The following is a 17,340-nucleotide window of genomic DNA, read 5'->3' on the forward strand; positions in this document are numbered from 1 at the left end:
TAAGAGCACAGGCAATAGGTGGGACAGACAACACTGACTGTGGGATGGTAAGGTGGGTTGGGGTGGGGGGTCACGGTCAGTACTGAAAAGGTTCGGAAAGAGCTTGGGAGAAGCAACAACAACGATAAAATGTCAGCGGTGAGATTCATTTTGAAAAAATGGTCCACAAGATTTATTGGGCAGGGATTTCTTGGAAATTGGAAATGGTTTTCCCATACAAATGGTTTCACAAATTATGGTTGGTATTTTGGGCCAGTCTACCAAAGTTCACCTAGACCACAATGGAGCCTTCTGGTGATCTGTCCTGTCCCCAGCCTATCTCAAGCCTGAGCTCTGAGTTCCACGCCCCTTGAGGGAGAGCCCAGAATGGGAGAGAAGAGAACCTGACCTGGGCACCAAGAAATGCCAGGCCCCACTACTTATCCCAGTGGCAGGGCTTTTGGGGGTTCTCTAGGCAGTGAGGGGAGATCACTGAAGCCAGACAGCAGCGGCCACTCCCAACCCTGGGGCATTTGAGTGGTCCAGTTTTGGAAGACAGGGCAGTTTATTATTAATGCGCCACTGAAAGTAATGATTGAAACAACAGCCTCACTTTTCATAAAAGAAAGCTAACAGGGGCACCTGGGTGGCTCAGTGGATTAGGCCGCTGCCTTTGGCTCAGGTCATGATCTCAGTGTCCTGGGATCGAGCCCCGCATTGGGCTCTCTGCTCAGCAGGGAGCCTGCTTCCCCCTCTGTGTCTGCCTGTCTCTCTGCCTACTTGTGATCTCTCTCTCTGTCAAATAAAATAAAATTAAATCTTTAAAAAAAAAAAAAAGAAAGAAAGCTAACATTCAGTGAGCACCTTCTTTCTTTCAGGGACTGTCAGCCACTTGCCATATCTTAAACATTATATTTTTATAATGGCAAGTGGCTGACAGTCCCTGAAAGAAAGAAGGTGCTCACTTGCCATATCTTAAAAATATAATGTTTAGGGGCGCCTGGGTGGCTCAGTGGGTTAAGCCGCTGCCTTCGGCTCAGGTCATGATCTCGGGGTCCTGGGATCGAGTCCCGCATCAGGCTCTCTGCTCAGCAGGGAGCCTGCTTCCTCCTCCTTCTCTCTCTACCTGCCTCTCTGCCTACTTGTAATCTCTCTCTGTCAAATAAATAAATAAAATCTTAAAAAAAAATATAATGTTTATGACCATCCAATGAGGTAGATAACATTTATCCTATTTTATAGATGAGAACACTGAGACTCAGAGAGGTTAAACACTTGACTCACTGTCACCCAGCGCTGGGATCTGGCTTTGGGCCTGACTCTAAAGCCTTTCGAGGGTTTTTGCCTGCACAACAGGTGCCTCTTGGAGGTGCCCCTGAGAGCCAGAAAGATGGAACTCTCACTAATCATCAGACACTTTTCTTTCTGAAATTCATGATTTAAATCCTTTCAGGCTGGTGCCAGGAACAGATTCCAAAGAACTGACTTCCCCTGAGTCCGATCAATGCGGCTTTGTGTCCCCTTCTTCTGGAGGATCTCTCTAATGAGATCTGGAAAATTAATCCAGTGACAGGAAGGGCTGTTCTGTTCTGCTTAGGGAGATGTTCTGACATTCGCTTTTTAATTTTGCTGTAAGCTTAATCAGTATCCAAGAAAACGACACAAAGAGAAATCAGGGCATGATATCAGAAGTACATAAAAGAGGGGAAAAAGGATTAGATGATTTTTATTTGCCCATACCAGATGAAGTACGTATGGCAGAGAAGGCAGAATTTCTACTTCTGTTCTTTACCCAGTCAGTTTACAACCCATGAAAAGAAACTAGACTATCAGTACTTAAAAAGCCTTCACTAAGAGTAAGGAGACATAAATGATACCTGAAATATCTCATCCCTATTTGTTAGAAGAAAAAAGAAAACGGACACATTTATCATTAGAGATGGACTGAATATTCCTGCTCAGTAGAAAACAGGTTACCCTTTAATTTCTCAAATAATATTAGAGCAGTTTAGGCTAATGTGAGATCCTCCCTGATGTGCATCAGACAAGAAGGAGCATACATATCACATGGCTTTAATCTAGTTCATAACAGCTTTAGAAAGAAACAGTTAAAAAGGTTCTGCTTTCTTTAGTACTGTGAGTTCCAATGTCACTAGTCCATTCATGGGGAAACTTACAGGACCAAGATGCCAGGAAACACAAACAGGAATGGCGTGCAGGAGAATGGGTAGAGGGGAAGACAAAGAACTGATATTCACTGGGCACAAGCTGGGTTTATCTCACTGAATTCTCACAACCACCTTATAGAGAAAGGAGGGTTACCATTTATTAAGTACCCAAGTCCTAGGACCATACCAGTTGTATTATCCCTTTGTTACACATAAAGAAAAGGCAGCTGAGGGTTTAAATTATCTCCATGAGATTTTATAGCTCTGGTGGGGGTTATCTAGATTCATGCCTAATTCTTTTTTTTTTTTTAATTTTATTTATTTATTTGACAGACAGCGATCGCAGGCAGGCAGAAAGGCAGGCACAGAGAGTGGAAGGGAAGCAGGTTCCCTGCTGAGCAGAGAACCCCGATGCGGGGCTCAATCCCAGGACCCTGGGATCATGACCTGAGCCGAAGGCAGAGACTTTAACCCACTGAGCCACCCAGGCGCCCCGATTCATGCCTAATTCTATCCCAGACTATCCATTTACCTACTCTCTCCCCAATAAAATGACAGAGTTAAGACTTACTCATCTTTGCAGCACCAGTACTAAGCATGTTGCCTGACAAAGAAAGCTCTTTTTAAAAGCACCTGTATAAAAGCAGGTGTTGTCACAACTGATCCCAAAGTGCAAGCTTTTCCCTTAGCCTCCTACAAGCTTGTCTTGCAAAGGGCAGAATTCACTTGATGTCTCTGCTCTGCCTCCTTTGTGATCTTATTAGATTTCATTAGGCATTGGGTTTTGTTTTTCTAGCTCACAACCAAATCCACTGTAGCCTTTTTCTTTCCCATAATAAAGAAGTGAAAAGACAAAAACAAAAACAAAAACAAAAAAAAAAAAGAAGAAGAAAAGAAAAGAATAACGAAGGGAAAAAACCGAAATTGCAGGAGACAGAAATATAACTCCTATTTTACTAATATACTTACAGGGACAGCATTGGACAGAGAAGCCCAAAGTAATAAGAGCCCATAACTGGGGCTCTCTTCTTCCTTTCTCTCCGTCTCTATGATATCCAGCATAGTCTGCATTAATGTCTGTTTAAAAGAAATACATCTTGTCAAACCACAGCTATGTGACAAAGAATGGTGTTTGTAAACATAGACCACGCATTTTTCCTTAATCTCAAATACATTATTTCTGTCGTTCCTAGGTTTGCAGCTTGAAGCATGCTAAAAGGTTTATGTAGTTACTGGTAGCATAGTGATTAGGAGTAGGTACTCTAGAGCACAATTGCTTTACTGCATTGGTTCAAATGCTGGCTTCGTTTTGATTTTTTTTTCTTAAATACTTTATTTTTATCACAATTTTAGGTTTACAATAAAACTGAGAAGCAAGTACAAAGAATTCCCATATAACTCTGATCCCTACACAGGCATAGCCTTCCCTACTTATCACTATCATTCACCAAAATCGTACCTTTTTTTTTTTTTTTTTTTCACCATGGATCAAAGACATTGACACATCACAATCACCTAAATCCTATAGTTTACCTTAGGGTTGACTCTTGGCATTGTAAAATCTTTAGGTTTGGACAAGTTCATGGTGATATCTATTTGCCATTATAATGACATATAAATTATTTTCACTGTCCTAAAAATTCTCTGTGCTCTGCCAGTGTATCTCTCCTCTCTCCCCAACAAGCACTGATCTTTTTCCTTTCTCCACATCTTGCCTTTTCCAGAATGTCATATAGTTGAAACCATACATTATATAATCTTCTTAGATTGGCCTCTTTCACTTAGTAATACACATTTATGGTTCCTTCATGTCTTTTCATGGCTTGACGGCTCATTTGTATTTAGTGCTGAATAATATTCCATTCCCTAGATGTGGCACAGTTTATCTATTTACCTACTAAAAGGCATCTTGGTGGCTTTCAAGTTTTACAGTTAGGAATAAAACTACTTTAAACATCCAAATGCAGGTTTTTGTGTGGACATAAGTTTTCAAAATCATTTGGGCAAATATTAAGGAGCACAATTGCTAGATTTTACGGCAAGAGTATGCTCTGTTTTGTACGAAACCACCAAAGTGTCTTCCAAAGTGTCCGTACCATTTTGCATTCCCATCAACAATGAAGGAGAGTTGCTGTTGCTCCATGTCCTTGCCTGTATTTGGTGTTGCCAGTGTTTCTGATTCTGGCCAGAATGCGAGTAGTGGTGTCTCAGTGTTGTTTTCATTTGGATTTCCCCCAAGACACATGATGTGTAGTATCTTTTCATAAGCTTCCATCTTCTCTCATGGATTATGTCTTTGATGTTATATCTAAATAGGCATCACCATATCTAAGGTCAACTAGGTTCTTTCCTACATTATCTTCTAGTAGTTTATAATTTTGCATTTTACACTTATATCTATGATTCATTTGAGAGAATTTTTGTAAATTGTATTAAAATGTCCATCTAGACTTTTCTTTTTTAATTTTTTTTCCTTTTGCCTATGGATGTCCAATTGTTCCCGCACCATATGTTGAAGAGTCTATCTTTGTTTCACTATATTGCCTCTGGCTCTTTGTCAAACGTCAGTTGATTATATTTAAAGGGATCTATTTCTGGGCTCTCTATTCTGCTCCACTGATCTACTTGTCTATTCTTTCACCAATACCGCTCTAGAACATTAATTACAGTAAATCTTGAAGTTGGCTAGTATTGCTCTTTTGAAGAACTCTGTTCTTCTCCTTGAATGTTATGGTGGCGATTCTGGGTCTTTTGCCTCTCCATATAAACTTTAGAATTAGTTTTTGACTGAGACTGCTTTGAATGTATTGGTCAAGTTGGGAAGAACTGACATCTTGAGAATATTGAATCCTCTTATCCATGAACATAAAATAATCTATTTACTTAGTTCTTTGGTTTGTTCATCAGTTTTATAGCTTTCCTCATACAGAGCTTACATATCTTTAGACAAGTTTATACCTAAATATTTCATTTTGGGGGATACTGATGTTAATGGCATTGTGTTTCTAATTTCATACTTCACTCATTCATGACTGGTACATGGGAAGGCAGTTACCTTTTGGATATTAACTTGTATTTTGCAACTTTGCTATTATTGTTTGTTAGCTTCAGTACTTTTTTGTCTATTCTCTTGGATTTTCTACAAATATGATCATGACATCTGTGAACAAAGGCAGTTTTATATCTGCTTTCCCAATCTATGTAACTTTTATTTCCTTTCTTGGTTTACTGCATAGGACTTCCAGTACTATGTTGAAAAGAAGTAGTAAAGAGGACATACTCACTGTGAAATTCTGATGCCAATTTCTAATGTGTGTGTATATGTGGAGGGGGATTCCAAACAGCAATAAAAACACTCAGAACACTATCTAGTTGAACTCGGTTCAACTTAATTCTGACACCATCTACCCAGAAATAACATGAGGTTCTACAGGTTAAGGATTTAGTCCTTCAAAATTATATCTTTTCCCCACCTCCCACCTGTCCTTTAGGTGCCAGTCACAGCCCAGGCTATTACCTGTACTTTGGGCCAACTGGCTACAGATTGGAGGTTTTAACAAAACCTCATCCTTGGAATTCAGATGCCAGCTTCAAGTCTAGTTTGTTATCCGTACTTCTGACTGATTGCTCATATAAATCAGAGGTTCCCACAACCCTTCCCCACATTCAATTAATTTGTTTATGGGGTTCACGCAAGTCAGAGAAACATTTTATTTACTGGATTATTATTATAGAAGGATATGATAAAGGATACAGACAGACATGCAGATAACCATACATAATGATTTCATTTATATACAAGCACACACAAGTGTGTGTATGTGTGTGTGTGTGTGTGTGTGTATCTGAATATATTGTTGCTATTATAATTTTAACAAATTGTTACCTGTTAGATCAATTAAGATTAAGGAAAATAAATTTCTATTTCACCTTTACTTATTTTTTCTTTGATGCTCTTCCCTTCTTTATATAGATCTAAGTTTCTGACCTATATTATTTTTCTTCTCTCTGAAGAACTTCCTTTAATACTTCTTGTAACTCTCTCATTTTTGCTAGACTGAAAAAGCCTTTATTTCAACTTTACTTCTAAAGGATAATTTCATAGGGTACCGAATTCCAGATTGATGGCTTTTTTTTTTTCTCACTCTACTCTTTTAATATTTCACTCTACTCTATTTTTGTTTTGCATAGTTTCTAAGGAGAAGTCCGAAAAAATTCTTATCTTTGTTCCTCTATAGATACGGTATTTTCCCTTCTGACTTCTTTAGGACTTTTTATCTTTTTTTTTTTTTTAATAATTAAGAAATGATAATGTTTTTGGTGTTTACATGCTTGGTGCTCTCTGAACTTCCTGGATCTATGGTTTGGTGTCTGACATCAATTGTGGGAAAATTCTATCATTATTGTGTCAAATACTTCTTCTGCTCCTTTCCTCTTTTCTTCTCCTTCTAGTATTCCCACTATATGGACGCTATCCCTTTTAGAGTTGTCCCACACTTCCATAGTCATTGGGTATTCTGTTCTACCTTTTTTTTAAGTCTTTACTCTCTTTGTTTTTGAGTTCTGGGGCATTCAACTGCTATATCTTCTAGAGATTCTTCACTCGGCTCTGCCAGTCTACAAATAAGCCCATCAAAGGCATCCTTATTTATGTTATAGTGTTTATTATATCTAGCATTTAATCATTCTTAGGATTTCCATTTCTCTGCTTATATTATCTATCTGTTCTGCCATGCTGTATACTTTATGTATTAGAGCCCTCAACATATTAAGCACAGCTGTTTTAAAGTCCCAGTCTGATAATTTTAGTATTGGTCTGTTTAGCCTTGTGCTTGTTGTTTGAATAGAGTGGCAACTTCCAAGATCCTTATATGTGGAACCAGAATCTGGCTTAGTTAGTCAAGACCCAGATGATAACCTTGGACAAGTTACTTTAAGCTCTGTGTCTCAATTTCATCATCTATAAAATGGTCATAACATGGTATCTACCTCATAGAATTGTTGTGAGAATTAAATCAGTTACTACCTATAAAGCACCTGAAACAAAACTTAGTACATATTATCATTTTGACAATTTTTAAAATAAACCTCTGCTTTTAGGAAAATGCAAGCAACACAGAAACACAGGTATCTGGAGCATTCCAGAGCAAACCCTACCGCTATTTGCCATGAAGATTCTCAGCCTGTACACCATGGAGAAAGCACTTCCAAGCCAGGAGATAGTATAAATACTTCAATATGCAGAGAAGGGATATCTGACTGGAATGGTGCCAACTAAGATCAGGGCCCCATCCAAGTCCACCTATGGTGGCTTTCCAGTCATTACACAAATTCCATGGAAGCTTCATCTTCACTGGGAGGTTTCCCAGTCACACCTTTGTTAATGGTCATTCTCTATCATGGGGAAGAGATTCAGATATATTTGCATTAAGTTACTCATGTACTTTGAATCTTAAATAACTCAAATTCAGGTGATAAAAATAATGGCAGCTAATGCCTAGTCATTGCTTGCTAAGGCGAGTACTGCTCTAAGGGCTTTGCAAATGTTCAACCATTCAATCCTCAGTACAATTTGAAGAAGTAGATACTGTTATCTTTACCGTTTCACATTTGAGGAAACTGAAGCCACTTAAGTTAGGGAACTCGGCCAGGATAGATAGCTTGTGGGTGGTTGAGCTGGGATTCAAATGCTGAGAGCCTGGCCCCTGCTCCATAGCCCACACTCTTAGCTACTGCAATATACTGCCCCATGAGAGATACAGCCCACAACTCCATGGATTAGGGATTAAGAGAACTGTATTGTACCACTATTTAGTAGTTTTGCCTCAGATCTTGGGATACATGAAATAACTGTTAAACCACAAAGAAAATACACGATGAGAGACTAGTACTATGACTTACAAAGGCATGTAATGTTTCCAAAGTGATTAACCACCCTAATCCTCTGTTTTCTGGTTTTAAAAATCTCCAGTTTTCTGGGTATTAGAGCTGCTGTGAAAAATGAGTCATGAATTTGTGAAATGTGTAACATTATGCTTAGCACAGAGTAAGCTTCCCATAAATGTTAGCGATGTCTTATTGTTTTTGTAACAATGGGTTAGCAAAATTGCAAATTATTTAAGTATAAATTTTATTCAGTGCTGGTTTCTATCATACAACATAAATTAAAATAACACAAAGTTTATAGCTCATGGAAAATCCTATACATGGATTTCATTCTTTGGATGCTATCCTGTAGGTGAAATCTTAATTTTAAGTGAAAATACTAGTTTAATACATATCTAGAAAAACAAGGGAGAAATCACCACACTTGATGTTTATAATGTAATAGATGTGTGTGTAATATTTCCAAAAACCAAAAACTTCTTCCAGTCTTCTGCTTAACGAGGCCATTGAAATCTACTTATACAGAAGACAACAGAATCTTTTATTTTCTTCTTAGACCACATTAAAAAAAAAAATTGGGTACAGAACACAAGCTCAGTGTGAACCCTGCTGGAAAAAAACAAAATTTACACACACAAAAAATGAAAACTGCTCCTGAATGTTCAAACTGAGTTCTGCCCCCAAGTCTTAAACATCGGATTAGCTTCAACAAAATGCAAAATCTGTCTTTACTCAAACAGAGAATTAGAGTCCCCATGATTGAAAATGCCTCATTTCTTCAGACTTTTCAAAAAGAAATGCTGCTCTAGAAGTAATGTCAGTAGAGAGTTTGTTTGTTTTTTAAAGATTTTATTTATTTGACAGAGAGAGAGAGATCATAAGTAGGCAGAGAGGCAGGCAGAGAGAGAGGGGGAAGCAAGCTCCCTGCGGAGCAGAGAGCCCGATGCGGGGCTCAATCCCAGGACCCTGGGATCATGACCTGAGCCGAAGGCAGAGGCTTTAACCTCAGTGGAGAGTTTTATCTGGGGCATTCAAAACCCTGTTTGCCAGGCCCACAGAGCACAGATTCATCTGAGCTCATCTTTTATACACATGCCTCTTCACCCCTAAATCCTGGAAAACAATGCAAACAAAATGTGTTGGGTCTGTTTGTAAAGTAGAATCCTTAGCTAAAACACTGTTTATCAGTGTGGGGCTTTCCAAAATAGCTTTCTATTCCCTTTATTCTGGTGAAAGATAACTAAACATTCATACATCGCTTTTTTTCTGAAGTGATCTTCCCTTCCAGTGTTAAGCAGTGTTGCTTGTGGTAACACTTGCTGTAATAATGAAAGGCAAGCAAATAAAAACATTTGATATCATCTATAAGAAAGAAAAGGTCTGATTTGGGGGGTACCTGGGTGGCTCACTAGGTTAAATGTCTGCCTTTGGCTCAGGTAATGATCTCCTGGTCCTGGGATTGAGCCTCATATCAGGCCTCCTGTTCAGTGGGGAGTCTGCTTCTCTCTCTCCCTCTGCCCCTCCCTCCTGCTTGTATGCACGTGCATGCTCTCTCCCTCTCAAATTAATAAGTAAAAATCTTTGGCTCAGTGGGTTAAAGCCTCTGCTTTCGGCTCGGGTCATGATCCCAGGGTTCTGGGATCGAGGCCCACATCGGGCTCTCTGCTCTGCAGGGAGCCTGCTTCCTCCTCTCTCTGCCTGCCTCTCTGCCTACTTGTGATCTCTGTCTGTCAAATAAATAAATAAAAATCTTTAAAAAAAAATAATAAAAATAAAATAAAAGGTCTAATTTTTAATGATAAACACATGGTCTGAACTCTTATGTAGTCCTCACTATTCTCTAACTTCTTCACAAATATTAATTCACTTAATCCCCACATTCTATGAGGTAGATGTAGAAACCAAGCCAAGAAACAAGATGCTATGCTCAAGGTCATGAGACTAGTGACTGAATTGGAGCCCATGTTCAGACCAAGTGAATCCCAATCTCTGAAGGGAAGGGTGGGTCTGGAGAATCAGGTCGTTTCCAAAAGCTCCCCGAGATTCGGATTGAGAACTTGTCATTACACAAGCATCAGAAACACCTGGAAGGGTTATGAAACCACGGATTGGGGGGCTCCACCTCAGAGGCTCTGATTGAGTCCTCCTCAGACGATGTTGGTACTGTTGGTCTAGGAACCACACCAGAAGGACCACAAATCCACTTGGATCCAAGCCACTTGGGAGAGTGGCTTCCAGTGCATTGCTTTTCAAATTATACCTCACTACCTCCTTTTATTTGAAGAGAGAAATAATTAGTGATAATGGCATCGAGAACAAAGTCTACTTTGCAGAACTCTGTTATCCTTATCTAATGTGCCTTAACTCTCAACTATTGCTGTTGACCTAACTATGTAATGTATAAATCAATAAAAGCCTCAGCATCTTGTTATATGCTGTTGTCTGTAGCCTTAGTTTTTTCTTATGTAGAAGACTATTAATACCTACCTCATTGTTACAAGGTTGTTTAATAGAATAATGTATGTAAAAATCCAACAATATACTTGACACAAAATGTTACCTAAATAATCTCACGATTTTTGGCAAAAAAAAAATTTTTTTTAAATCATACCTTATTACTGTTTTCCTCCCATGTATTTTGGCAAAAACTCACTTACTTTAGCAAAAAACTACTTACCATGGAATTATTTTTTACAGATTTGTATGTTTTCATATCTGGAATGGTTTTCTCAAAAAGTGCTAAAAGCCACTTTTTGGATTTTGACCAGTTTCTAGGCAAGAAAAAAAAATGCATAAATTAATTTGAAAGCACATCAGGAGTTATAGATCACAGCATTAAAGGGGGTATATCTACGGAATTATAATTACTTCTCCAAATTTCTTCTCTAAGTTTCCTAGAATTTCATGCGATGTCTACTTTCAGACTTACTAGATCACAAAGAAAATGGAGTGGGCAAGGCAGCCACATCTTAGTAGGGTTTTTGCAAACAAATGTTTGAATCCCTCCCTATAGGGTTGGCATTGAATAAAAAACAAAAGCAAAAACAAACAAACAAAAACAGAGCCCATGACCTGACTATTCTACTTTCACTCTGGCTGTTAGCAGTGGCTGGAGGATGAGAAACTAGCACAAGGGCCCAGTGCTGGCTTAAGCCAGGTAAAGCAAACTGGCTACAATCTTCTTCATACTTTCTGACCAGTCACCACTATAAACCAACTGCCAAGACATTTAAAAACTCATGTGTTATTTTGCATTCGAACCACTGAGCCAACTGTGAAAAATACATTTGGCCATACCTCCTTGTGCCTCAGGGAGAACAAGGTCAACCATGTCAGACTCTAAGACTGGTCATGCCTGATGATTTAGCAGGGTTCCAAAGTATAGCAATGAATGTGATCATAATAACAGTAAACAGGATAAAAGGCCTCAAAACAAACTCTTTGTTTCATTCTCGTATCTTCTCTGGCTCTCTCTCTCTCCCTGTCTCATTTTTGCTCCTCAAAATAAGGAAAAAAAAAAAAAAGGAAATAATGCATCTCTCTTCTTCAGTTCCTCCATCAAGTCACCCACACACCAAAAACAAACTCGTCTGAAGAAATAGCTCCTGTCTCTTCCTCGTAGATGCTCCTCTCTCTACTGAGAACAGGGAAATTGCTGGGAGGAGCTTGGTCAGTGAATTAATTGTAAGGAAGAGCTCCCTACCTTAGAAGACATTCTGGCATCTGGGACCCGTACTCAAAACCTTCATCATAAGCTTGAAAATGCTGATAGAACTCCCTGATTTTTCTCTTGTCTGTGGGAAACAAGCCTTTTTTAAAGAGTATATTCATTGTGACTGGATAAAGGAGATGCCTACAAAGAAAAACACATAGAAAGTCAGACCCAATGACCAAAGAAGAAAGGCAAAAGAAACGAAGAAATGACATTATTTAATAGCTATATATTAGGGGTAGATAATATGCAACAGATTCTTCTGGGAAAGAATCAGTTTCAAAGGTTTTAATATTTGTTTACTGTGGTCAGGATAACTTAGGGATAATTGAAATTGTGGTTCATTTATCTTAAGATTTTAAAAGGCTTTCTAAGCAATCATTGTTAGATCCTGATAAATGTGAGATCATGTGTAGAAATAAATTGATTCAATACAATTTCAACAAGTTCTTATTGAGTAAATAATAGCAATAACTAAGATACAGTCCATGACTTTAGACAGCAGCAAAAGAGAGCCAAAAAATCAGGGCAACACGAGTTACCAAATTTCCCAAGCTCTCATAGGATCCTACAGATTTAAACTACTACCCACTGGAATATAATACCTATCACCATAAGTGAATAAAAATAATTACTGTGGCATAATAAAGAAATGAATATCAAAGATTGTTAATAAAAGCTAGATTAGTAACACTAAGTACTGTTTGTTTCAGTTTTATTTGCCATCTCTTCCTCACTAGAAATTTTTCAGGATCTCCTTCCCCCCAAAGTTTCAAGATATCCAAGAATTTGCTTGGTTTTGTTGTAGATACTGGGCATGCTAAAAGTTTAGTCTGTTGCTTGCCTTTTTTGTTGTTGTTGTTTTCTTCTCTCTCTCTTTCTGGACCTCTAACAAAATATTAACTGCTATTCTTTTTTAGGAGTCTGAACTACTGAATCCTGCCTTCAGCATCCCAGTATCCCACTGAGATGGAAAGTGCTTAATAGCTAACTTCAATTGACCAAATCTCCTTACACACATGAAGAATTTTTCTCACAGGTCCTAGGCCCAGCCCTTACCTTTGCCAAAAAAGCTTCAGAACATGGCTGAGGTCACTTGATTCCCTCCAGTGCCCTTCCCTGTCTCATCTGTCTCTCAGCATTCCCTCTAGGTAGGTATGTTCTACATGGCATGGAATGGTTGAGGAGAAATTACTGTAAATGTATTAAAACGATCATATTGGCTCACCTAAAAATCGGAGTGCTAATGAAAAATTGTCCATTAATTAAGATGTAAAAGATTAATAAAATCTCTTAAATTACCAACTAGATCGACTTCAGTAATCAACCAGATAATTTTTAAAGTTCAATGTGCAGGATTCCAAATTTTTTATTCCAAAAAACCCCCAAATCAAAAAAACCAACAAGCTTGAACACTTCTAATGCATGTATTTTACCTTACTAAGTTGTTCAGCTCCATTGTCCCATGAGTGCCCAAGTTCTCCAGTTGCTCATGTAATTCTTCAGTCAGTTGTCCGGTGAGTTGATACAGGTTGAAAGTCCCTAGTTTCCCTTTCATCATGATATAAAGTTTTTCATGCAGTGTTAAAAAAGTATTCTTTGGAATTGATGCTAAAAACAGAGAAAACTATTTTTAACAGAAGCAACAATTCCTTGAAGCAAACAGTCAATTTACCTCTACTATTACTTGGCCACAGGGACTGCAGCCAAAGCCTTCCCAGTACATAAAATTACCTCCTGCAAGTAAAAGGAGGTGAAGATTCAACCTATCCCACGAGACTATAAGAGTCTGTAGGGAAATTCACGTTTGGGGGTGATCTACAAATGGGTGACTAGGAGGGCCTCTGGGAAACACAAATCTGGTGATTTTTATTTGCATGTTAAAAAGCTTTCATTGGCTTTCTACATTTAACAAAGTTTACAAAAGGCCTTCTACCATCTTTCTAGTTTTCCAGTAACATTTCCAGGCCCTTCTCCCCCCAGGTTTGTGTGGTACACCCCCCAGGTACAGTGTGGTATTTCCATTATTTATATTTAGATTTCCCAGCATTTTTATTAGATGTTCTAGCTGCGCAAAACACTCTCTTCTTGACCAGCCTCACCCCATCCCCACACACCCACAGCTACAAGCCACACATTTCTCCTGCCAACTTCTATTTCTCCGTCAAGTGTCTACACTTCCTTACCCCATGAGTAGCTTTGGTTCCACTCCTTCCTTTGTATTAGTGCTCATGTTTCTTCCATGATACACAACTCCTGCTTGAGTTTGTCTAGCAAGAGTATGAGTTTTTAAACTCATTATTCTTTTATACTTTTCTTTAATCCCGTTTTATTGTCTGTAAGGTAGTTTTTTCAAAAAATAGCTCTTAGTTTTCTATTTCATCAGCCTATTATATATTTTATTATTAATTAAAAATAATGTTTCAATTTCCTGAGCATAGATCTTCTCTGTACTAGGGGGATACACTACAGGAATAGGAACCTGGCTCAAGAGCACATCTTAACATATTTTGTCTATTAAATAGAAATATTTAAACATCAAAGTCCCCAGAGGCAGCACATGTGAAAAAACATGATCACTTTCATGCACCCCTGATTGGTGAAAGAAAGGTGAGTAAGTTGGTATGTTTTTCTGGAGGGATATGTGAACTTACAGATTCAGAGCCTTCAAACTTCAAAATAATTATTTTCTTTGATCTGTAATTCCATAGTTTAAGTACCGAGAAGCACTCAATAGTCAAAGAATTTAACCAACATGTTGTGATCTTCATGCGGGCAAGAAGAAACAAGCATCATGCTCTTGGTCACTGGCAGCTTCTAAAATTTTTTTTGTTTTGTTTTTTGGGGCTTTTTTTTGTTTAATGGCAAAAGATGCATGAGAGGCTACATGAAGAGGAACCTAAGAAAGAAGCCAAAAAGGAAACCAAGAGAAAGAAGCTCATAGACAACAGAAGCAAGCACAGACATTATGGAAGCAGAGAAAAGTATGAGGCACCAAAACGAAACAGCTCCCCATTCCTGGGAGGACGAGTGGCCTCAGCACCTCATATCTGCAGCCTGGGAAGAAATCAAGTGGGCGGTCACACCGGATGCATGCTGAGAAGTACAATCCAGAAGTCTCTGAGGAGGGATAGCAAAAGGCCAAAGATTACATGAGGCCAAGCCCCACTTACCTTAATAGCCCTAGGAATGTGTCAGGAAATGCCACAGTAAAGGGTGCATTAAGCAGTAGAATTCTACTTTCAGTGAGCAGAGTAGCAACATGTGATCAAGCCAAGAGATATAGCCTGTGGAACACTGTCTACACAGCAGCAGAACAGAGTGAAGGACATCCTGGGAGCTGTAACAGGATACAGATTCCAAATATTTTCCAAAGTAAACAACAGTGGGGTAACCTCATCTCTTACCCTCATCTAATTAAGACTTACATGAGGCTGCCAATAATTTGTTTTTCAATGACCAAACTCATCAGATATTCTTTCTACCTTCTGTCCTGATTTTAAAGTATAAAATAAGGAAGGGGCCGTCAACATTCTTGACAGAGGAGTGAGGATATAATTGTTAACAAAGCTACTCTTGGACTCCAAAGTTGTATTTCAAACAAACTATCTGAAAATATTCTTTACCTGTACGATAGACGGGATTTTGCACTGCTAGCTCAAAATTTACTTCTTTGGATTTTAGAAACACATTAATTCCCTCTTCTTCAGTAACAAAGGTCATTCGGGTACCCATAACGAAGACTGTAAATACTGGTCCATACTGAAAGATAACACAAGTACAGATATTAATAAGGATTTCTAATAAGTTACTGGGTCATGGGTTATGCAAGAACCCTAATGCTGAAGTTATAGCCAAGATAAAAATTATTATGATTATATATGTAATTAATTATAAATTTTGCTAGATTAAGACAAATCTAAATTATACAAATCATAATTTATTCTATCCTAATACTTAACCTTCATTTTGATCATTGTTTGAAATTTCTTTTCTTATAGTATGACATAATAATTAGAAATAATTACTAGGGGGTGCCTGGGTGGCTCAGTGGGTTAAGCCTCTGCCTTCTGCTCAGTTCATGATCTCAGGGTCCTGGGATCAAGCCCTGCATTGGGCTCTCTGCTCAGCAGGGAGCCTCCTTCCCCCTCTCTCTCTGCCTGCCATTCTGCCTACTTGTGATCTCTGTCAAATAAATAAAATCTTTTTAAAAAACAAAAGAATTACTAGAAATTATGTCATACAGTGATATTTAAACATTGTTTTCCAGATATCAGTATGCTTACGAGTAACCCATAGCTCAGTTTTGTCCAAGAAAAAGATTCAAAACAGCTGACTTAAATCTGTGGTCACTCACCGATGTCCTGCAATCCTGAAAAGTTTTCTAATGTGCTCACTTTCCAAAATTACTATTTCCCCTGCATACCTGCCCAACCCTTTCCACTCTGAGGTACCGTTCCTGCTTTGTAACTTACTAGGAAACTTGAGGCAATCAAGTAAGAGCACTCACAAATTTTTACCACCATATCTTGCAAAGATACACATTTGTACCCATTCTCTATGCCTCCCCTCGGGTTAGTAGGAATGGGAGGTCCTGCCCCTGTAAAATGCAAGTGCTCCCTCCCTTATGTTATGGATTCTACACTCTTACCTTCTCTTCATTCTATGTCAATGCCTCCTGTCATCCACATCTTCAGTTCGGCCCTCTGTCAGATCACTAGCAGCCTACAAACCTACACTAGCCCTGAATTTGATTTCACGAAGTCCATGACTTTGTTGGGAGGCTTCACTACTGGGCGGAGACTGCCCTCCCAGGGCTAGCCAATTCTCGGAGAGAGCAGAGGGCTCAACCAGCCAGAAACATACCTTTCACATGCAAACCAACCAATCGTGAGTCTCTGCCCATCTACTTCCTTATCTAATGCTCACACACCAATATTTTCCCTGCCTGAAATCAGCCCAAGGCCAAGTAGCAGGCAACCAGAAACCACCCATATAGCCCAAAGCTGACCAGAATTATTCAAAGTAGCCAACCCTAAATTGTTTTCCCTGCCCTGCTTTGCCTTTCCTGAGGAAGCCCCAATAAAGGCTCAGCCACAGACTTTTCTCTGGTGTTATCTTGGGCTTCTTGATGGATACCGGTGCTTTTCCCTGTGGACCTGCATGGCCTAAAGCGGCCCCCCTTTTGGGCACCCCTCAGACCCATGGGTATAATAAACATCTTCCTTCCAAACCCTCCTTCTCATTTCCTCCTGTGGCGGCACTGACTTTATAATACCACAATACGTACCACATATACATTCTTGCAGCAATCACCCATACTTTCATACCCCATTATAGTTACTATAAGTATTTCAAAATATTATGCTTGTCACTACCCCAATATTGCAATCATTTCTAGGCAACCCTGAAATGGCATGTGATCATTCCTACAACACACTGTTGGGTGCTATCAGGCAACTGTGGGCATGAAAAACATGAAGCCACCAAACAGTGAAGTCTCATTTTCTCACGCTGGTAATCCTGATGTCTACATAACTTTCCAGCATCCCCCTCCTTTTTTTTGAGAGTTCCATTTATTAATTAATTTATTTG

The 17,340-nt window shown here is 38.9% G+C and overlaps 1 protein-coding gene across 4 annotated transcripts in view; it reads right to left on the minus strand.

Moving 5' to 3' along the window:
* Window positions 1-17,340, minus strand: part of LOC122908865 (24-hydroxycholesterol 7-alpha-hydroxylase) — a 91,094-nt gene that overhangs the window by 60,767 nt on the left and 12,987 nt on the right. For 3 of the 4 annotated variants that reach the window (XM_044252203.1, XM_044252175.1, XM_044252186.1), the window contains 5 exons: window positions 15,372-15,507; window positions 13,182-13,356; window positions 11,737-11,886; window positions 10,711-10,804; window positions 3,117-3,224 (listed from right to left, as the gene is read on the minus strand). In XM_044252203.1, coding sequence (XP_044108138.1) covers window positions 3,117-3,224; window positions 10,711-10,804; window positions 11,737-11,886; window positions 13,182-13,356; window positions 15,372-15,480 — 636 coding nt within the window. In that variant the 5' untranslated portion in view covers window positions 15,481-15,507. Of the gene's footprint in view, window positions 1-3,116; window positions 3,225-10,710; window positions 10,805-11,736; window positions 11,887-13,181; window positions 13,357-14,918; window positions 14,991-15,371; window positions 15,508-17,340 lie in introns of those variants that run through there. The other variant, XM_044252196.1, reaches the window with a different exon arrangement.

The sequence above is a fragment of the Neovison vison genome, chromosome 1 (assembly GCF_020171115.1).
Source record: "Neovison vison isolate M4711 chromosome 1, ASM_NN_V1, whole genome shotgun sequence".
In the NCBI taxonomy this organism is placed as follows: domain Eukaryota; kingdom Metazoa; phylum Chordata; class Mammalia; order Carnivora; family Mustelidae; genus Neogale; species Neogale vison.